We start from the raw sequence: 23,262 nt of genomic DNA, 5'->3' as shown, positions 1-23,262 counted from the left end.
GATCTCAGGAGTCAATCTTTTCCCCCTACCACCCTCACTTAATATTCGGCTTTTTCAAATGCTGACTCATTGTGCTGTGCATAAATTATGACTAGGCAGACTTCATAAATTAACATAATGCTGTATTAAGCTTATGGAGCTTGTTGGAAATACATTCATTACATTATTAATGAATGAACAATATGAGCAAAGTGTAAACATGGGAACAGTCAAAGTAATTTATGATCCTCAAGTGACCAACATGTATAATTCAATGTCATAACATCAGTGATTATAAAAAATGAAGGAGGATTCTGCAGCATTAATCATGCAGCCATATTTCTTGATTGTGGGCTTTGTGAATATGTCTTACCTGCTTATAAATCTGTGTGTTGTCTTATGAGTTACCATTTATGGCAACTGATATTTAGTCCATCTCCAGTGTCCTTGTATGTGTACTTTTCAAACACCTTTGTAAATACTCTAGTGAACTGGTAATCTCACTAAATTCTTTATGATAGGATTGATAAGCAACATCACTGAGCATAAATTAACATTAATCAAATTTAAAAAAAAGGAGGATTATAATGCAGCAAAATGTTTAATTAGCTCACCCAGTGTGAATAGGACTCGCCACGGGGCTGACATTGTCTGACGTTTCTGTAGCCGGACTGCTCGGGATAAGAGAGTCTTCGTCATATTCCTTTGGCAGAGGGATGGGGGTGTGCTGAGGTCAGAGAGGAAGAAAAATGAAAGGCAGTGAAAAACTGACAGGCAGTTAAATAACCATTACTGAAAAGATTAAGACAGAGCAAAGCAGGAGGGGATGACAGACAAGAGATAGAGAAAAGGCGAGAGAAGAGAAGGTGATAAAACAAAACAGCCCGATGAAAGGAGTGAGAGAAAAGAGAGAAAATGAAACAGGCAGAGAGTCAACTGGAAAAGATGAGAAAATCTAAAAGAAAAGGAAGAAATAAATGTCACAATATGCATTACTATTGTAGCTAATCCCTGTCTTCAAATGGATAAAGAAACAAACGCTTGCAAATGTAATGCATCCTCTAAATATTATGAGTTAAGCCTACCTGATCCAGCAGAACAGTCTCTGGGGACACACAAGGGATTCTGGGAATAGCAGGAGAATATGGCCTGTGGGAGAGAAAGAGAAAATAATGTTAGGCAAGAGAAAATGGCTGATTATGATTCTGTGATAGAAATACTAATAAAATCATTTCATCTCATGCTGCTGCTTCTCGTATTTTAAGACAAAAACAAATGATCTTTGACATTAATTCACAACATTTATTATGTTAGGTATTGAAAATAAATCCAAATCAGTGCAAAACTCCCATTTACCAGACAATACAAATGCAATAGGTGAGTAAACAATGACTTACGTGGTACCCGTACCACCCTCAAAGTCTCTGAGGGTCTTCTTCGGGGAAAGGAAGTCATCGTCCTGGTCCTTGAAGTCATCGAGCTTCAAATAGCGTGCTCCATCCATCCCGAGCAACTCATCTCCTGTAAGCAAAAATGGAGAAGTCAGGAATATGGAAAAGGAACAAAGAGGACAAAGAACAAGGAAAGAACAGGTTGTAAAGAGCACATAAAGAATTAAGAGCGAAATGGACAAGACCAGGGGAGTACAGGGCAAAATGATGCTGGAAAAATATGCCAATGGAATTCACTTTTCTCTTATGCATTTGAACATTTTTATGAGTGACAGTATCTTGAACTGTGGTTGACCTCTCCCCTTGAATCAAAATAATGTCACTTGATTCAATTGTTCATAAGTAGTAATCGTTACACCACCATCCTTCCCATCCCTTAACCTTCATGAAACCACAGAAAAAAATGGCCACAAAGTAATCTCAGACATTTTAGTCCAAGCAACGGAAACCAACAACCAGAGCCGATGGAAACCAAAGGAGTAAAAGCAGACAACTGGTAAGACAGTGAATATTAACACAGTTTAGGACACTGCATGGACAGCAAACTGCAAGGCACCTAGTGACAGCTTTTTTAGTGAGCATGCCCATTAAAGATGAAATCACATGTGTAATGGTTGTTTCTGTGTAGGAGAAAATACCTTAATTATTAAGGAGGAATGATAATGAAATAATAACCAGAACAACAATAGCAAATGATGAACCACTATACAATTTATAGACAATTAACCTTAATCCTACTGACTGGGGTACCGGCAGACCCCAGAGGTATACTTGTTGTCATATCTCACAAGTGCCTTATTCTATCATTCCAGTTTTTCCATGACTTTGTCAATCAATTTGTTCCTAATGACTTCATGTCATTGTTTTTTGTTTCTATTTTAATAAGTGCTTTTTAAAAAAGACCCCAATCAAAAGCAGCCAATTCCGTCTATACAGTTTTAATAGATGGAACTATTTATTGAGTTCATGTTTGCCATGAGTCCTAATTTAAAGTAACTCACATTATTGGGGGGCAGGGGCACTCTGTCAGTCATTCTGAAGGCTTTATGGAAAGATTGTACTTGGGATAAAAGCTACAATTTGTATTAAAGAAAAGTATATACTTTCATTTTACACAATATGCAAAGTAACTGTAACTTTCCTAAAATAATAATAATCTGTTTATTTTTTTCAGATGACATTAATTACATAGCTAATAATGTTTTGAAAAGAAATAAGTTAATAATAATAATTTTGCTATGATGGTTGTTTCTTACAGTAGTTTATTCTTGGGGTCCCCAGGGACCCCAGTCGGTAGTCTGTGTATGTTAAATATATTGGTAGGATGAAGGTTAAACACTCATTAGTACAAACTGTTCAGAAAAACAAAATAAAATATTAAAGAAGAAAAAAATAATAAAATTAAACAAGTACAACATCAACAAAATAGATCAAAAATGAAGCTTGTGTGTGAAAATGCTTTCAGAATTTGTTGTGAAAATTATGCTGATTAGATTTAATTCTGAGATTCTTCAAAGCAAAGAGACGACTGCATAAACAGCAACTGTGCGTGTTGTTTGCTGGAGAGTGTCACAGCTGGGGAACAGCATGTGTCTAATCAGCTTATTGATCAATTAGGCTGTAAAAGAAACGAGGACTCATTTTCAAAATTGTTGGGATAACAGCAATGCTGAATTGGGAGGGAGCTGTTTGTCTTTTAAATGCAGAAATACTGCAGTTCTGTCAATAATGAGTCCACGGACAGATGTGCATTAAACACTAGTAAAAGGAAAAATGTCGTGAATACATGCTGATGAAGAACAGACACATTTTTTTTAAATAAATCTCTGAGGAAGAGACAAAGGGGGAGAGAATAAAGATAGAGAAGATAAAGATAGCGAAGAGCAGACAGGGCTGGAGTTGAGAGCATAGTCAGAGGAACTGATTAGAAAGACAATTAGTGACGCACAAAGAAAATGAGAAAGTGCAATTGCAATGAAAGCACATGTTCACTAGTCACTGGGCCGGACAAGGCAGATACAGACACAATCCTACCTAACGTTAGCTGGGCAACCCCTACAAAACAAATGGAAAAGTGTGTTATAAACAGTTATACACAGTATATATAAATTCATGGTGGTACTTTGATATGTCAGTGTACCTCCCATACAGTCTTCTTATACCAAAATAGCGCATCAGAGCTGAAAATGAATAATCAAAACTGTACAGTTGATGTATTTTCTATAACTATTTCAGGGAGCCTACCTTCATCCTCTGAGACATCCAAAATCTCATCCACGGTCTCAGGAAAACTCATCCGATGCTTCTCTGTAGTGATCTGTGAAGAACAGAAAGAGATTGTCGGAGGGAGATGTGGCAGAGACAGAGGAAGGAGCAAAATGCAAAGGAAAAAGGGACGAATAAATGAATTATTTTGTAAGCAGGTGAGGGAGGGACAAGACAAAACAATTATTTTATTGAACGTCTGAGTCATGGTGCGTCAAGGCTACTTCTTTGTGCACTGGTGCAACCATATGAGCCGCGTGTGATGTATTGCTCACCGCAGAGACAGACTCCTCGGTAACCAGTTTCAGCACATCAATGACAGAGATGTAACCCAGCCGCTTAGCAATGCCCAGGGGAGATGTCCCATTCTATACAGAGAGATCACAAACATCATGCAAAACATTTCCATTTTTTAATTTTTAATTCTGTTTAAAATATAAAATAAAAACATTTCACTTTTCTATAGAAAATATTCAATGTATATTGCCAGATTATGTAATAAGCATCTTAATTGTGTTTGTTGATTTTTATACAACATTAAATCAAAATTGTATGAATGTATGTAGGTATGTTGAACATACATACAATTATAACAGATAGATTTCAATTTTCATGTGATCTAAGGTTCTTTTGCTACAGACTAACAGACTTAAGAGGAAAGACTGAAAAACAAGGAGAGTAACTGAAGACCTTAGGATTGCAACAAAAAAATATAGTACATGTTACTTTGTGTTCAGTGTACAGTTATGGTAAGGTGATTTCTTTAAATGTGGAATTAGCAATATGTTGCTATAGTCAGAGTGTAAATCTATTACCAGCAGGAGAAAATGTTACACATTGCAAATGTATAATACAGTATCATCAGCATAGAGGGATGAATAGGAAATGGAGGCAAAGGGATGCTCTTAGCAGTTCATTCTGCTTACAATCACCACAGCTGGGTGAATCTTAGTTCTCCAAGACCTACCAAAGGGGATGCTAATATAGTATTGCAGTGATAGTGCAATGGAAAGTAGATTTTGCCTCGTTTCAGAATATGTGGTAGTAAACATCGTCAGAGGTCAAAGGATATTTTGTCAAATCTGTCTAATCATGGTGTTTAATAACTGTCATATGAGTGTAACTCTGTACACCTTTCCATGACCTTGACAAATTGTTACACTTCTGATAGATTTGGCATTTCACCAGAAACTTGAATTGTGAATTGTGTCTTTTATTGATTTTATTAAATTATGCCTGTCAAGATATTTGACATCTAACAGGTGTGAGGCCAGAAAGTAGAAATAATCTAAAAGGGTTGCCTTCAAAGTCCTTTCCTTATTTGTTTTCACATTATCTACAGGGTACATGTGTAAGTTTCCCCACAGAAATCAATGATGTAAGGATGATTATAATAGGATAAGATATTTCTAAAAGTCTTTCACCGATGTAATCTCATTGGGCTGGGCTCCGTGTTTCAACAACAGGGTGACAATATCAGTATGGCCCTGCTGAGCTGCCTGGTGCAGAGGGGTGTAGCCCATCTGTAGAAAAAAAGAGGGAGAATGGTTGAGACAGACAAATGGATAAACATAGAAAGCCGTGATTCCATCCAAGATTTTGGCACCTAATGCTAATACCAGTGCTGCTCCAGCCAATCTGCTTGTACTGGTTAGCTAATTGCTGGTGGTTAAACAGTGTTTTGACAAAGCTTCACAGAACTAAAAGCATCAAACATCAAACAAGTAAACAAAAACATGAAGGTAGTCATAAGGCCCATATACAGTACATGCCATCTACAGTCATATGGAGATAATTTACCCTTGTCTTGCTATTCACATGAGCCTGCTGCTGCAGAAGGAACTTCACCATCTTGATGTTGCCATAGTGACAGGCCACATGAAGGGGTGTGTAGCCCATCTGAGACATGGGGAGAGAGAGACAGATGGCTGTTGTTCAGTAGCTTTACAGGCAGGGATCCTGTGTAAATGTGTGGACTCTTACAAACATAAGCATGCAAAAAGGCAGCAAAAACAGTTAACAAACTGACAAATTATTATGTAAGACACATACTTTTGTCTTAAAGATATTTGATAGATTTTAATAAATAAACATATAGGCTGGTGTGATAACGCTGCATGTAAATTAAATAGTTAAAAAGTCATTGTCATTTGTTTAATAAAGAAATTATATCAACTTGCTATCAACTTCTTCATTCACTGCTGTTCTATTAATGTTTTACTCCTCTCTAATAGTCATTGTGAAGACCAATGACTATGAATCCCTAATGCTCATTTTTGACTGACTTGCAGTAAAAGCTCAATGCAAATGTCTGCAACCAGTGTCATCTTTTAACTAAGCTCACCCAATTATACCTATTTAACAATTCTTGTACCAGGGGAGGCAGTGATCTTACCCGTGAAGCAGCGTAAACGGAGGCTCCTTGTTTGACCAATGTGTCAGCAATGCCCACATGACCCTCCTGAGCCACAAGATGCAGAGGGGTCAATCCATTCTAAAAGACAGAGAGAATGACAAACAATATACTTTTATTAAAAGCAGTTAATGTGCATACTTTCACGTTCATTTCTGAAGGTGAAAAGCTCTCTCTTTCACGTTCTAATAATACCTTGTTTCCTAGATTTACATTGGCCTGTTTGGAGATGAGCAGAGCCACAATGTCAGGCCGTCCCTCCTGTGAAGCCAGGTGTAGGGGCGTGATGCCTTGGAGGGACTCAGAGTTGGGAGATGCCCCATTCTGCAGCAGACAACTGGCCACCTCCATCTGGTTCTGCTTCGCTGCTATGTGCAGGGGAGTGTAGCCATTCTGTGGAGGAAAACAAGGACATACAGTACAGACAGGAGACAGACAGACATAGACAGGAGTGGGCATTGATTTTCTTAACGCAGTTCAGGACTAATTTTAGATCAAAACTAAAGTGCTTTTGCGAGAGTACTTCAGAAGACAAAGACTGTTGTGAATTACTGCGCGTTTAAGTATCACACGCTCATTTGACCTGTTTTGGTTTGTGTGTCAGGGATAGGTTGGCATGCTGTGTTGGCCTGCCTGTGTGAGTATGCGCACAAACAGACACATGTGAACATCTTACTCGAGCAGTGCTGTGTGCAGATCCTCCCTTGCTGACCAGGAGTTTAACAACATCCAGGTTGTTGTGATGGACGGCCACATGAAGGGGTGTCAGACCGTTCTGTTAAACATACACATGTACACATATATAAACCCACAGAGAAACACATACACAAAACGCACCCAGAAACATGTATATATGAATCACATACCATGATAATCTATCTACTGGCTGATATCAAGGTCAGGCTTTCAGGTTGCATTGCTCCTCACAGCCTTGTAAAGAGTTCTTTATTGTTTTTGTGTACTTCAGGAACCTGAACTACAGAGAGTACAGATTGTCTCACCTTCCCAGCTGCATTGGGGTTAGCACCTCTCTCCAGAAGGAGCTCAGCTACGTCCACCTTTCCATATTTAGAGGCCACATGGAGGGGAGTGAAGCCTTTCTGCTCAAAAGAAAACAAAATGAGGAAAGAGATGTTTGCCATCGTCATTCTATATTATACCCACTGTTGCTAAAACAGTCAGTTTTCTCATTAATTCTCATTTACTTCATTTGCACTTTTTCTAATAACCAACACCAATTCAACTCAAAGTCAAAGTAAAGAAGTGTGATGGAATGAGAACAAGGAGGAGGAAAATTTGCACACAGAAATTATAGTAAGTTAGGTCACCGAATCTAACGTTTGCCTTTGCTAGTGTAGTGTCTAATGATATAACAAATTTTTCTTTGCCATGGCTTCTACTCTACCTTTGTCATCTTGATTTGCTGTGCTCCAGCGTCCAACAAGATTCGAATAGTGTGGACGTGTCCTTCCCGCGCAGCAATGTGTAAGGGTGTGTGTCCTGCAGTTGTAGAGGAGTCGGGGTTAGCCTTGTGCTCAAGGAGCAGCTTGACGAGCTCCTTGTGGCCCATACGGGCCGCACAGTGTAGGGGTGTCTGGTCATCCTGAACAGAGAGAACAAGGAAAAAGAGGTTAATTCATGTTTTAAACACAAAATCAGTTACCCTGAAGCAGTGAGAGACAAATTCACAGTACCTCTTCAACTACTACTGATTGGCAGGTAGAGGTAAAAACATACAAACGCAAAATATGTTTGGGGTCTTGATGACTAAAGCAAGACTGCACAACCATACCTTAGCCTTGGCGTCCACTGGTGCTGCATTCTGCAGCAGGAACTGAGCAACTTCACAGTGTCCTGCTCTGGAGGCCATGTGGAGAGGAGTCTCCACTTTCTGGTGTGGATAAATACAGGCAACCAGTCACTCAAACTACATAATAGTGTACCAGTTGTGTGTATGTATGTATGTATGTATGTATGTATGTAATTGAGGTTTTAAAATTTAATCAATTACTGAACACAGACAGGTTAAATTTGTAAAAAAAAGTATACCTGGGCATATTCTTAGCCATAAAGAAAGATTTGTTATTTTAATCTTAATTTATTATCAGTTTTAGAACTTAGACCACAAAACAAACCTTATTTAAATTCACCTTGTTCATGTCAGGGCCTATGGTTCAGACCAATCTTGTAATTTAGAAATAATTAATACTTATTTTGCAATATCACCTTTGACAGCACTGACTGTTTGCTGGTGAAAGTGAAACCTAATCAGTCTATGGCTAATTGTTGAATTTATGACCTGCCAAATGAAACCTCTCAAGTAATTGCTGTAATTATTGACCTCAGCGCGGAGTTCATTCTTTCTTAAAAATATGAACATAGAGAAGGATACATTTTTGTAATATATCTAAACTCAGATGACTTAAAACAAGCACAAAGCGTCATGTCATTCATCTAGCAATGTTGGAAAGTGATTTAACAGGATAAAATTATGGACTTATTTTGTTTGGCGTGGAAAAAGGAGTTCTCACCACATTGGAGGCATTAGGTGAAGCTCCTCTCTGGAGCAGGTTCTTCACTATGTTCAGGTGGCCCATGAACGCTGCTACATGAAGAGGCGTGAGACCAGACTGCACATATAAGCACAGACAGAAAAGGTCATCAGGGTTCAGTACCGACGGATTGCAGAGAAGTCAAGTGACATTCTAGTTCATTAGCCACATCTGACTGACAGGCATAAATGGATAGGTGTCAATATTGGCTCCAGTGATTTGGACAGTGGATATTCCCTAATGAAACATTTTTGAATTTTTAAGATAAATGGCACTGACATCAGACAAGATAAACAGTATATGAATTTAAAAATGTAGCACTTTCCTTGTCATTTCAAAACTATAAACTCTACTTGTCCTGCCCTTACTTGACCTTAAATGTGCATGTAGGAGGCAGTAAATGAAGACACAAAATGCTAAAATATGCTTGTCACAAAGGCTAAGGAACACTTTGTGAATGCCTCTTGCGTGAAAACTTCTCTGTTTACACCAGAAGAGGAGAAAATGTGTTCATTTTCAGACTTTTTCCCTCGAGGTCACATTGTCTCACCTCTGTGACAGCTTCTAAGGAGGCGGAGTGCTTAAGCAGCAGGTCCATGGACCGCATGTGGTTCTTCTTGCAAGCGATATGGAGAGGTGTGAAGCCGTTCTGGAGACACAGAGAAAATAGTTCACAATTAGACAAAATGTGTGGTTCTGCCTTTTGATCTAAAGACTGTTTAAGTAAAGGTTGTAAAGTTGGCAAATGTGTGAGCCCTGAATTTGATGATCTTAAACTTAATCTACAAAATCGTTAAAAAAATAGTTATTCACCAGAGCACGTGCATTGGCTTTGGCCCCCTTGTCCAGTAGGACTTTGGCCATGCGATGGTGACCACAGTGGGCTGCTACATGAAGAGGGGTTAAATGGTCCAGCGTGATATCGTCAATCTCAGCGTTGTATTGGAGTAGCTGCCTGACACAGTCCATGTGATCCCCCTGAGCTGCCATGTGGATGGGGGAGAGACCATTCTGCAAGAGACGTGAGGATCAGGACACAGACAGATGAAGGAAAAGAGAAGAGAGAGGAGGGGAGATGTTGCCAAAATAAAGTCCTGTGTATGTATCACGCTATACTTAGCACACAGTCAATAAGATTCAGTTTCTGATGTTCAGGAAAGCAGAGTATGAGTCCACAGAAGAGATAATATCAACACATTGTGGTTAAATTACTTGCAGATAAAATAACTGTCTAGGATTCTTGGGTCAATAATATCCGCTAAGTATGCACTTGTATCAAGCTCAGATCTCAGATGCTCAGTAAACAGACTAATGAGTCAGACATCTTCATTTTACAGTAGCTAATTTGCCCAAGTTGGATGAAAGCGCCTAAGTTTCTATCAAGCTGGCTTAAATGCTGATTTTATGACGTCCTTAGGAGCATCATTTGTTATATAACATTGAACTCTGATTAAAAGACTCAAGATTCACAAAGTCAAAATCGATAGTTAACAGGAAACCCTGGTGATCAGTGTTGATTACAGGCAGTAGTGGCTAAAAACAATCACTGTGATTGCCAGTGTTTCATTAAATTCCTCTACCTTGGTTTTGGCCTGGATGGGAGCACCGTGTTCCAGCAGGATCTCAATGATGCGAACATGACCATTCCTGGCCGCACAGTGGAGAGGAGTCAGCTCATCCTACAAAGACAAGAGTGAAGTAAGAGACATCAGGAGAGTAATTGGAAAAGTTTTGAACAACATAAACAGACAGAAATGAACAAATCAGCAGGGAAGAGGACAGATGGGGGAAATAAATATTGGGATGGCATAAAGGAAGTATAAATGACAAAACGCCAGGCTTTCTTTGACTGTAGACAGAACAAAACATATGAGAACACAGCAGCAAATAGCACACATCAGAGTGGAGACGAACAGTACAGTACCTTAGTTTTGGCATCAATCTGTGCCCCTCTGTCCAGCAGTAGTCTAACCATCATCACATTTCCCCTCCTAGAGGCTATATGAAGGGGCGTGATGCCATTCTGGTGAAGAACGTGCAAACAATAAGTCAGTCACTGTTTGTGAATGTTGCATCAAGTCTCCAATTACTTATATATGACAAGACAAAAGTATAATATAAGCTGTTCTGTTAAAAACAACGAAATACGTAGAAAAACCCTGTAAAAGCTAAGATTTCTCTACCATTTATATTCTTCTTCCTCGTCACACAATGTTTGAACCACAATCATTATTCCATTCATTCTGTTTGTGATCTTGCAGCTGAGATACACTGACCTTGGGAGTGAAGTTTACATTGGCTCCTCTGTTAAGCAGCAGCTGGGCGACACTCATATTCTCATAGTGTGCTGCAATATGGAGAGGTGTGAAACCAGTCTACAGAGAAAGTGCGAGAATAGGAGTGAAAATTAAGATAATTACAATCTATTTATATGAAAAAACAAAGAAAGTGCATGACACATTAATCAACAGTTTGAGACATAAAGTTAGAAAGACAAACAATTAGCACACAAGATTTTATTATAGTGAGCTTTGAAGATTATTTCACAATAAACAGCCTTTTTATTTTAGTGATAGTGTATAGTAGAGTTTGTTTTTCTTTTCTTCTGTTTTTTTTTTTCTTTGTGGCTGCTTGTGTTCTCTTAGTACACGAAGTAAACCATTACTCCAGTACACACAATCTCAGTGAGTGATATACCTTGCTGAGAACATCAGGGTTCGGGTCGTTCTGCAGAAGCACTGCGGCGGTGCGCGTGTCATCGTTTCGTGCAGCGATGTGCAGCGCAGGAAGGCGGACCTTGCCCTTAGTGCCATAGTTGATGAGCAACGCCACAACGTTTTCATGGCCCTGCTGGAGGGCCACTGCCAGGGGAGTGAAGCCATCCTGAGGGAGAGGAAAGAGATGGAGAGATGAGAGAAAAAGTAGAGGAGGTATTGTGGAGGGGTTGAGCAGCGGTGAAGAATATGGTACAAATGAACGAACATCCTATCATTTCTCACAGTATCTTTCATGCAGTATCTGACACAAATACCCCTGATTGAGAGGGGAATTACTAATCATGAGTGTGGCTGGTCAGGACACACTCAGACACACTCACATTTAAACAGCCAGTCGGAAGAGACACATACCTCAGTCGGGAGACTCTGATTGGCACCGTTCTCGAGAAGGAACTTGACCACTTCTAAATGATTCTCCTGTGCAGCCATGTAGAGCGGACTGAACCCTTTCTGCTCGGGCACAGATTATATACAGATTATATACTTTTACATAGACACAACACACAAACACACCCGGCTGGGCCTCAAGCCATTTTACAAGATGTGATGTCATTAACTATCTGGATATATATACATGGCTTTAAGACTTAGCTAATCATATATAATTATTACTGTAAATAATTAACAGGTGTTTTTCTTTACAAGGACACATATGTACACGTATCTATACAGCTACTGTGGGTAAATATGTTAAAAGGGGCCAGCAGGTGTGTCACATTTACAGTACACAAATACACAAATGAATGCATACACACAGACTTTGCAAACTCGCTCATACACTCTTCTCTTGCTCACAGGTAGTGGTGACTCACATGTGACTGGGCATTAACGTTGGCACCATAGTTGGCAAGCTCAGCCACCACTTTCTCCTGCCCCGCCAGTGCTGCGATATGGAGAGCAGTGTTCCCTTTCTGGAGGTCACACACACACACACACAAACAAAAGCACACAGAGGGAGAGATATGTAAATGGGAGTGAACAGGGGCAAATGTGCAGTTTAATGGCCTATATCTCTACACTGAAAACACAACACTGAGATATATCTAGTGTATTTTTTCATCCAGTATATGAGATAAAAACTCTGATGATGAACACAGCAAAGTGTTGTTCATATGCCCATTTTAGGCAGTGACATAATACAAGCCAGGTACAAACTGGCTTTGCAGAAATATTGCACATACAGTGCATGAAAGAAAAGCAATTAAATAAAATAAATTCTTAAAAAAAAATGTATAATGAGGCTTTATTGAAAATTCTGACCATCCAGTTTCTGGTGGACTTTCAGTGGACTTTTTGGTCAGTGCAAATAACCTGAGGTTTTTGTGGATACAGGATGTTAATTTAGCTTATGGTTGCTAGCTGCTGTAGTCTCTATACCTGCAGTTCAGCTGAACTAGAAGAAGCTTAGCTAAAGCCAGGAAAGGTATTGGGGAAAGTCTGACAGTTTAAGTGCTTTATTGATTTCAGTTCTGTATGAAATGATACTTTAGACAGCAAGCATAGAGAGAGAAGAATGTACCTTAGTGGTGGCTTCCAGCTCAATGCCCGAATGTAGTAGCTCCAGGACCATTTTGACATGACCTTCTTTAGAGGCCAGGTGTAACCCGTTGAGACCATTCTGAGGGAGAAAACAGAGGGATTTAGTTACACACTAGACACACATGAATGCAAATTTAGGATACAATATTCCCCGAAAAGTTGTCACCAACCCACACTTGAGATTTATTGTAATAAACTGTTGAACTTTTGTTTAAACGTAGGATTATCTGCATCTTAAAGCTTCAGTAATTCTAGCATAATGATCGGGATTATTATAATCACAGTCCACATTAACTGGAAAATGATACCACATCTCTCAGGGTAACTTAATGAATTAAGCAGTCCTCTTGCAAGTTAGTGTAATAATACACACCCATGTAGAGCGATGCATCCTACCCTCCTGAAAGAATTCACTGGATAGAATTATGCAGAGATTTATCTGAAATCTCTATACATCCATGCTGAGGCCATCCTTGACCACCTTTGGCCTTGTCCTCTCCTTGGGCTTAACTGTTATGGTCTTGGCTGCAACCATTGACATAAAGTATCTCATGACCTTTCAGAACTGACAAACTTTGCTATCGGTGCAGTGGTCTGAGTGTGTTTGACCTCTACTGCTGAACATCGTCAAACTCTTAAGTTCATGAAGTCCATCTGCTTTAAACGCGGCCTCTTTACCAATGAAAATGGAGGAACAATGAGAAAAGGGAACGCACCCCTATGCGTCAGTCTCATGCCTTTGTGAGCTCTGCAACATATGCCCAGTATTCTCCAGCTGTGCAGAACACTACTCATCTAGTTACTGTATCTCTAAAAATAACTGATAAACCCACAGCGACAGCAGGAGAACTCAGTTCTGACAGAAAGCACAGCCTGGTGAGACTGATGAGTAAGCAGCATTGACACTGTGTCTCTGTGGATGGCTGGCTATGCATTGTCTTTGTGAAGTCTGAGCTCCAACCGGCCTGCTGTAACCGACCTGGCCACCAGGAGTCTCAGTGATCCACACTGTTCTCAGGCTTGCCTTCATACTGCAGTGTCACTCAATTCAAATGGGTAACACACTCTCTCTGCGGGCATGCGCACAGTGACGGGAAGCACGGTGTATCAGTGGTGAATGCACATGCTGTCAAATGAACAGTGTAGTATGAATCTAGTATGTGAACATCTACCGTGGGACCGAAGGTGTTACACAGTGAGATTCAGTTTTGGTTTTAACACAAAAATAACACATTCGGTGCCAATTTACATCCCTTCCACAAAACACATTATATGCATGTATGCACAGACAGTCACACAGATAACTGCAGAACAACGGGAGGTAGTTAGATGCCTGGATAAATAGAGGTAAAGAAAAGGAGAGGGTGGTATAGAAAGAGAGAGCAAAAGCAGAGTTGTAGCTATAGCAAGGACGGTTATTGCTGCAGAATCGCATAAATCACCTATAAAAATACCATCTCTGCCCTTGCCTCAGTCCTCAGTAAAAAGCCATCAATATAATGGTAAACAGAGAAGAGGGTGAAGAATTCAATCATATTAGAAGTCAAATTTTAGGGCCTCGACTGAGAGAATTGATTGCCGAGTTGAAGGTATGAAATGCAATTATTGTAGATCATATCAATAGTAATTACTTAGTTGATCACGATGTTAACGTGCAGATATTAAAGACCCTTGAAAATGTGCATTTCCTGTTTTCCTGTTTCAATAGTCTTTTATCTTCCCCGTCTCATCTCTCTCTCTCTCTGTCTAGTGTGTATATTTATGTGTGTGTTGCTAACAGTGTGTGTGTCCAAACTACACACATTAACATTCACACATTCACATCTTATGATATTTAATTGCCTGCATTTGTTGTATTATAGTCATGATGCAACAAGGTGTAAGAGAGCAGACAGCGGGACTGAAGATTGAAGGAACTATAATCTAATATAGTTAATTATTTATGTGCACCACTTTACACAAAGATAGAGAATCAGGAGGTCTAGGAGTCGTGAATTTTTAATTTTCTTTTTGGTCCTTTATTTTACAGTGTCTGCTGATCCTGCAGGATGACATTCCATTGAGAACACAGTCACATTATGCGGTGCATTCAAATATTCCTCTTAGCATTTTAGCCAAGACTTTTTGCTTATCGTGGTCTCACAAAAGGTGTGGCTTACTAGTCCAACAACAGGTAGTCTCCACATGTAGTACATTATCCAAAAGACTGTGGTTACTATCATGCTATGATATTTTATGCTCAGAACAAAGGGAAGCCAGAAGGCACTGAGCAAAGGGACTAGTGCAAACAGACAAAACTCTTTACTTTTTCCAATATGCTACCTCTGGGCATGTAATAAATGCATTTGAGGGTGGTTTCAAGGAAAAGAGCTTATGTGTAATGAATTTCACCCTCCTACAGTATATAAAAATATAATCTAGAACAGAACCAGTGGAAATTTCTCAGAAAGAATTAACTGAGGCAATAAAGTTCTCTAGCTTTGGTCCGCGGCTATTGTGTGCAAATGCTCAGCAGCGCTATTTCATGTTTCACCACATACTGACGATTAATTGCATTGATGGCTAACTTAATCTCAAACTTGTATAATGTATAGTTATTAAACTAACCCCAACGGATTACTGTTAATGCAGAGTAATATTTCTCTCTGGTAATATTCAAGACTATTGCTTCCACATTTCATTTTTTTTTATTTCACTTTCACTTTTTTCCAGAATGGATTTCAACTCATCCAGTCACTGGCTTTCCATGTAAATTAAAACACTAGCACAAATGTACCAGTAGCAATGTAGCAACAGCAATCGTAAAATCAAGAGAGGAAGTGCTCCAAATGAAAAAAAAAACAAGATATGACCGAGCTCTTCATATTTAAAAAAACAAAACATTTATTTAGCTTGATGCTTCGAGAAGGTACTGCTCTGTATGATGTTATTTTTGTTAAGCACTGTGAACACTAACTAAATGTTGTAATTGATTTTGATATGAGTCGCAATTTAATTTACTGTTTTGTTAATTGAAATTTGTGGATGGCATCTTTTTTTATTCCCACTGACACATAACCCACATACACAAACACACACAGCTTTTTAGAAAGCTGTTCTCATAACTTGCGTGAAACTATCTTACTTGATTAGCTATATTGATGTCGATTCCATTCTTGATGTGATCCAGAGCTTTGTCCAGGTTCCCTGAACGAGCTGCACGCAGGAAGCTGGTGGCTGCATCGGCCTGCAATGAATAAAGAGGAGGACTGTTAAAAAGAGTAGATGAGCAGATGAGAGGAGCATTTAAGTAAATACAGATCAACACATGTAATACGGGGATACTAATCACAGCAAAATCACATTCATTCCCTGTCCACCAACAAAAGTTACACGCTAAGGATAACAAAACACAAATCAACATACACAGGTGTGACATATGCACAGATGCTATAAATATACACAGATAAATATTCCTCCACCACAAGTCCTCGGTATCAGGATGTAGTTACACTAAAAGCCCCAGTCCGGTTACACATCTGAATCCATTATAATAATATAACAATCACTTTAAGGCAAGACACAAGGCTACATGCAGGAAAAACGATACTACATTCATCTGCGCTCCTGCCCTCTGCAAAAGGCTAAAATGTCAGACTTCTTACTGTCGAGCTTCGCCCACACTGCGAGTTTGGCAGGCGTTCATAGCTGAGCACATGCACTCCGCCATGAGCTCTGCTGTCTGCCTGTCTGATCTCAGAGGAAAGCTCCTGTGGTTTGCGTCTCGGTGTGTGCCAGTGTTTGTACGCCCACCTCTGATTTCATTCATCAGCCGATAGTGTAATACGGCTGACCTGCACAATGAGATATTTCCAATGTCCTAAAGAGGAAATACTGCGTTATGTGAGTGTACTCTTGACCCTTCTCTCCACTCCTGTCACCAGCCAAATGATCTATCTGTTTGAGCCGTTGTTCTCAAGTGGTTTAATTATACTGGACTGCTCTCTCTCTCTCTCCTTACATCTCTTATCTGTGCTGATGCATCAGAAGCCTTGTCCTTTGTTTCTGTGAACCATGCGCTACATTTGATTTTATCTCACAAACAAATACGATTATTTGCTCTTTCGACAGCCTCCCTCAACCACTTGCCAGTCCGATTGACCCTTTCCTTTGTATTTTTGCTAAATCAACACCCTGTTTTTCATTCCCTTTTATTCTCGTTATATGCTTAATTAAATGTCAATGTTAGGACTATTCAGAAAAAAATTCCCTCACTTTTTATTGGACAGACTAGATTGTCCCTCTGTTTTCCTCCTTTTGAAAAGAGGTTAGGGTCAAGCATGTGATGAACCACTTTTACACCAAACAGCCAAGCAGAATAATGTGAATTATCTCCCTTAAATAGACAATACACAATGAGCAACCTATAAAAATGTATTATTTTTTTAACAGGTCTGTCTAGTGTAAATTTATGTGCTCACTTCGCGGTTGTCTATCAAAAATAGCTGTCCTTCCACTAAACCATTTTATATTTACTATATGTATATGAAGTCTTTTCTGAAGCCGGTGTAGATGTAGATCTGTTAGAGTGAAACACAAAACTTTGTAGCTGATTTTTAATTCATTGATATTTGTTGAAAACTGACTTACAGTCTGAGAGGTAATGAGAGACAGGACTTCAAATGGTAAATGTCACCGCCAGGAGCTAATGTGTTGGTACTGTGTGTGTTTTAGGTGTCTGCTGTATGCACAACTTCTTAGCGAATATTATATCATTTAAAAACTAGCATATGAAAAGAAAAGTAGACCTGCAGTGGGTTGTTAGTGCTGAAGTTGTTATATTGTACATGTAAGAACTTTGCTTAGATAATGATAGCTTTAGAAGATACTTGTTTTTCCAATAACTGGCAAACAACATTGTTTTTTTTTTTGTACGTAATATTACAGCTTTTGAAGCTGGTGTGACATTTCATTCGCTGAGTGTTCAGCTGCAAGTAGTTATGTTATGACTTTCATTCTACACCCTCAAGCCATTTCAAAATTTCAAAAGAAGTTTACTCCTTTTATGTTTCTCTTCTCCTGCGCTATGACATACTGTATTACTCATTACACTCTCCACCTGCATCCCTCCTCCTCTTCCTCATGACTCCACATCACCGCTTCGTGAACCAGTTTTCTGGTGTGCATTTATCATCTGCAATATGCGTTTGTTATTGAGTGCTGGTCGTTCTTTTGTGTGTGTTTGTGTGTGTGTGTGTGTGTTAAGCTGCACGGGCCATGAGCTGACCACATTTTGCAGAAAATGAAAAATCTTGCAGCACCTTCTAAAAACTCATCCTACGCCCGGTTTGTGCTCATGTCGCTGTCAGGCTGGAATCCATTTTCTTCCTCGCTCCTCTACCGTCTCTGTGGTTCCTTCTCCCTCTTTTTTTTTTGCCGCTCCCTCGCTCCATCCTTCCCTTTCGTTCTTCCCTCTATCGCATGTGGTGAGATGAGAGCTGTACATCCAATCCTGGCAGTTCAAACTCCACTTTATTTGTAATCATCGTGCCAGTTACACCTAATAATCAGATTACTGAAACCTCTCGCCGTGCATCACTCACTGCTGTACAAATGCTCTGTGCCTCTACCTAAATCTGATTTTCCTTGTCCTGCTGCCTCTCCCATGTCTGCCGTTTCCCTTCTTTCTCAGACTCATACATTCTACTTTATAATCCCACATTTATTTATTCCATCGATCTATTGGGTTTTTTTTTTTTGGTTGTTGCTTAAATTGGTTACTTTCATGATATTTTAAATTTCCTCCTGTTTAGATGTTTTTCTTATCGTTCTTTTCACTTAATTTGTTGATTGTTTGTTTCCAGCTTTTTGCAGTCGCCTCATATCAAATTGGATCATATTACTCTATAGAAAAAAAGTCTGGAATCTTTGTTACATATCACTCTAATTCAGTAAAATCAGTAATAATAATCCCATTTAAGGACTACATACAGTTGAAATTGCTCTTTCTAACTATACTCAAACAGTTAAATACTAAATCAATGACATAATGCGATAATACAAGATCCTTCCAGAGGGAATGCTTTGACCAAAACAAAACTGGTCTACTGTGTATGTGGGGCCCTTAGGTGGACATGAAGAGTATGTCACATAGTATCTCATGTAATGTACTGCCTCAAGTGACAGTTAAGGATTTAATAATATTTTCTTTGGTACAACAGGAGATAAACTGATTGATAATAAAGGGGATTCACAGCCGCTGAGCCGATATGAGCTGATATTGAGTTTTCAGGTTTTTCATTTTACATTCTCAAAAAGGACAAATGTCAATCTCAGCTTCACACTTCATATTTTTATTCAGGATGAAGGACTTAACAGTTTTTAAAAGTTTGAGAATGTAGGGAGGTGTAAAACTTTTGCTTGACTTTCAATTTTAAAACAAAGCAGTCGAGCTTATCATGGTCAAATTATGAGGAAAAGAGTTTTTTGTCAGCTAGAAGTGGTAATTTGTGGAAGAGTTCTTTCATATGCAGCATTTTTAGCGATCCTCTCGTATGAAAAGTGGTCATGTACGGAAAATAACTAAGGTCAGACGAAGCCTAATTGTGACTTGCATCCAGCAGCACATCCCACCGGTCTGAACTACAAACACACAGACGAGAGAAAGTCGAGAGGAGACACACAGCAGCACTGACAAAGCACGAATGAGCGTGACTAGAAACTTGCCACGACGACGATGCAGCAGTTTTCCTGAACACGGTGATCACAGTTACATGAAAAAAGAAGCAACAGCAACACACAACTAACACCACAATGCAAAAAAAAAAAAAAGAAAAGAAAAATAGACGTCAACAAATTATTTATTTTGCACAAAGTTTTTAAATCAGACCTTTATCAAAGTAATTTTATTTTATTTTTTTTTCATTTTATCCCTCCACAACTGAAATATTTAAGGATTTTGCTGACTCATTAATTTTGTCTTAAAATTACTAAACCTCTGTTTTCACTTGTAGGAACATAAGTTATGAAATTGTGTTTGCACATTTGTTAAGTTCCCACACAGCTCGTTGAAAGTGGAGGAAATGTCCACATCTTCTAACATCTGTACAAGTATTCATTAACCGTGTAATAACGGGACATAGAAAGATGATGCGGTGCCTTAAGAAACCCCACCGCTGCTTGTGAGGTAACTCAAACAAAGTTGAGGAAATAAATGCAGTGTGCACAAGGATGTATACAAACATCATATTTACTCTGTTGTTTAAGAGCCACATTTCCTCAGGCTTCCGCCAAACCTCTCAGAGGCCACAATACTGACCTGATGGACAAGTCAGCGCTGAACCACATGAGCCTAGAAGACGAACACACACCAGCCAAGACAACACCGAGACAAGACCGGACAGTTAATGGCAGACATATAGACAGAAAAAGCAAAAACAACACTAGTTTAAATGAGGAAACATAACATATACTGTAATTGATGGAAGACTTCCTTTAGCATTACCCTGAAGTTACAGGTGTGTAGCAACATTTTTTAGACTTATATGCATAAAATCACACACACACACACACAGTGATAAGCTGCTATACTATCAATGATTAGGCTACTTTTTGCTTGCAGGTCAGATTTCAGCTGATGTAAAATATTACCTCCTTTTTACTTCCCTCCTTACTTCCTTACTTGTTAACTTCCTTCCTTTCTTCCTTTTTTAGTTCAATTTTTACTTCCTTCCTTCTTCACTTCCTTTCTTACTTCTTCTATTACTTCCTTACTTTCATTTTTACTTCCTTCTTTCCTTACATCCTTCTTTTATTTCCTGCTTTTCTTCCTTACTTCCTTCCTTACTTACATTTCTGCACAAACAATATTTGAATATGATAAATAGAATGAAAAACTACATATTTCATTCTACATGTGTTAGCTGTTTTCACATCTGTAAGCCCACAGACGTTGTCACATATGGAGGGAGTATGTTGAATGTAAGCCACATGACATGCCACAAAATTCCCTACATTTATCAGACTTGGAAGTGATTCAAAGAACAAATGAGTAATGTTATAATTTCACATCTGTGCTGGTGTGTCTGAGCCACACAAATAATATAAATGATCTGATTAAATATTCTCACAGTGAAACACAGACTCACATATTTTATGCTGAGACGAAAATAGATGGCTTTTTGAACATATAGACTTGACAAAAGCAAGAAGAGGCAGATTATTCAGATACTAACACTGAGGACAAATTGCAGACAGCAGAACAGAATAAAGGGAAATTACGTAGTATGTCAGGATTTTGGGTGGGGGGAAATATAGACTTTCAATGTCTGAATATTGTAAACTCTCTGTCCTAGATGGTTTTCTGTACTGTGGGTCTTCTCTGACAGAAATCATTGGCAGAACATTGGATACGTGTACTTATTGTAGTGACAGCTCCTGTCACTTCAGATTTGGAAATGAGTCCTAGTGTCACTAAGTTGAGACTTCTCACAGTTCAACATGCATCTCATCTCCTTTGCACTGTTACTTGGTAGGTGCTTGTAGAATACCTACTACTTTTATACTACACATACAGTACTACTACTATTGTGCCACTAACGATAGCTTCTACTATACCTGAATAACTCCAGACAGTAAAGAAAATACACATTAAACATGATGAACCACATTGTAGTATAAAGAGTTTCATATATTTAGCTTATAATATTAGAGGACTGTAGATTCACTTTTTTCCAACATGAACTTAAACCTTTAACTACTAAACCTATTCCTGAGTGTTTAAAAGTGGTAAAAATAGTCATCTTTACCACTGCAAACAGGGCGCATGACATGGGTTGGACATACAAAACTGTTTTCTTTCATTGTCTACCATCATTAAATGGACAAACAGGAAAAGAGGGAAAAAAAACAAAGAAATCTTTTTGTCAGACACCAATCCATCTCTACAGATAGATGCAGCTAGTAGATTAGATATTAGTGGATGGACAATCAATGAAAACCAGTGATGATTGTGTCATGAAGTGCATGAAATGAAACAGCATATTTCGGGTCTGTTATGATGAATACTGGTGGACAAGCGTGGACGGGAAAATCGTTGTTGTTTGTCACTGAGAACATAAACAAGAAACTCTTTCACATAATGATAAAAAAAAAAAAAAAATGTATATGAAGACAAATTACCTACAAAACACACACATACACGCACACACGCATGCAAAACCGGCACTAAAAATAGCTGCATAGACGCCACAGTATGTTAGTGTTGGCACCAACAGGGAGGGAGATGGATCACAGTAATGAACCCTCACGGGTTTTAAACAAAGACCCACTTCTACCTCAAAGGATGGATATATTACCAAGCGCACTCACACACGCATAAAATAGAAAGAAAATCTAACAATGCAGAGACTCACACTAGAGAGTAGATTTACACACAAAGCTATGGTACACATGATTTGCAGGTTTTGACAGCAGGAGACGGACTAGTAGAAGCCTCGCAGGCCCCTGCTGTCAAGTTTCTCTCACAATCACAATCAAGTACAAATACGGAATAAAAAGGCAAAAACTGATGTATGTGCATGAATGTGTGTTAATTTAGGTGTGTCACGAAGAATACACACATTACAAAACATTTAAATGGCATGTGGGTGTTTTTCCAAAGCATCTTTCAGTACCAGGAGAGCTCGTATTTTTATCGTAGGATGTTCTAGTGGGACATCAACCCCAAACTCTGGATGTGTTAACAATGTCCTTCATCACACACACAGAGAAAGAAACCACTAGACCTGGCAGAGATATTCCCGAGAGCAATGCAGAGACACATAAAAACAACCTAATCACCTCATTTATCACTTCTAATATTACTGCCACTGTTTCTTCTTTCTCACTTCCAGTTCTTCATGCGCGTTCCCCAATTCCCTCAACTTCAACCTTCCTGTAAAATATTACCTTGGCAGAGAAGACCCGCAGATTTAATGAAAAACGCTGTTGATCAGTGTAATCACAATGAAGCATCTGAACTAGACTAGAAGCGACACTATCTGCAGTGTATCCTGAGACCTTTGGTTTTGATGAGAACTGTGAGGATGTCGTCCTCCGCAAATAAATCCCACTCCAGTCAGTATGATATAAGTCACCTCGTTCTGACCTGTGATTGCAGAACAATTCAAGGGTCAATAAGTGAAAAAGGGGTGCACTTGTACGACAGATCGCTTTCATAACGTTCATCAGAAGCTCAGTAGCATCTGAGAGATGATACATAGACAAATAGACAATATGCACTAGTTTAGGTCCTGGGGCTAAATACT

At 39.0% G+C, this 23,262-nt stretch overlaps 1 protein-coding gene across 3 annotated transcripts in view; it reads right to left on the bottom strand.

Annotated features, from left to right (window-relative positions):
• The window catches only part of ank1b (ankyrin 1, erythrocytic b), a 79,399-nt gene that overhangs the window by 19,988 nt on the left and 36,149 nt on the right, over window positions 1-23,262 (bottom strand). For all 3 annotated transcript variants that reach the window (XM_044333321.1, XM_044333322.1, XM_044333323.1), the window contains exons 3-26: window positions 16,101-16,202; window positions 12,957-13,055; window positions 12,250-12,348; window positions 11,789-11,887; window positions 11,358-11,543; window positions 10,937-11,035; window positions 10,585-10,683; window positions 10,241-10,339; window positions 9,474-9,671; window positions 9,211-9,309; window positions 8,640-8,738; window positions 7,901-7,999; window positions 7,514-7,711; window positions 7,110-7,208; window positions 6,785-6,883; window positions 6,304-6,501; window positions 6,091-6,189; window positions 5,496-5,594; window positions 5,120-5,218; window positions 3,971-4,063; window positions 3,675-3,747; window positions 1,377-1,500; window positions 1,065-1,128; window positions 594-706 (exon numbers count right to left, since the gene is read on the bottom strand). In XM_044333321.1, coding sequence (XP_044189256.1) covers window positions 594-706; window positions 1,065-1,128; window positions 1,377-1,500; window positions 3,675-3,747; window positions 3,971-4,063; window positions 5,120-5,218; window positions 5,496-5,594; window positions 6,091-6,189; window positions 6,304-6,501; window positions 6,785-6,883; window positions 7,110-7,208; window positions 7,514-7,711; window positions 7,901-7,999; window positions 8,640-8,738; window positions 9,211-9,309; window positions 9,474-9,671; window positions 10,241-10,339; window positions 10,585-10,683; window positions 10,937-11,035; window positions 11,358-11,543; window positions 11,789-11,887; window positions 12,250-12,348; window positions 12,957-13,055; window positions 16,101-16,202 — 2,735 coding nt within the window. The remainder of the gene's footprint in view (window positions 1-593; window positions 707-1,064; window positions 1,129-1,376; window positions 1,501-3,674; window positions 3,748-3,970; window positions 4,064-5,119; window positions 5,219-5,495; window positions 5,595-6,090; window positions 6,190-6,303; window positions 6,502-6,784; window positions 6,884-7,109; window positions 7,209-7,513; window positions 7,712-7,900; window positions 8,000-8,639; window positions 8,739-9,210; window positions 9,310-9,473; window positions 9,672-10,240; window positions 10,340-10,584; window positions 10,684-10,936; window positions 11,036-11,357; window positions 11,544-11,788; window positions 11,888-12,249; window positions 12,349-12,956; window positions 13,056-16,100; window positions 16,203-23,262) is intronic.

This window comes from Thunnus albacares, chromosome 18 (assembly GCF_914725855.1).
Source record: "Thunnus albacares chromosome 18, fThuAlb1.1, whole genome shotgun sequence".
In the NCBI taxonomy this organism is placed as follows: Eukaryota; Metazoa; Chordata; class Actinopteri; order Scombriformes; family Scombridae; genus Thunnus; species Thunnus albacares.
Note: the sequence above shows the minus strand (reverse complement) of the source record. Positions and strands in the feature narration are given on the sequence as shown.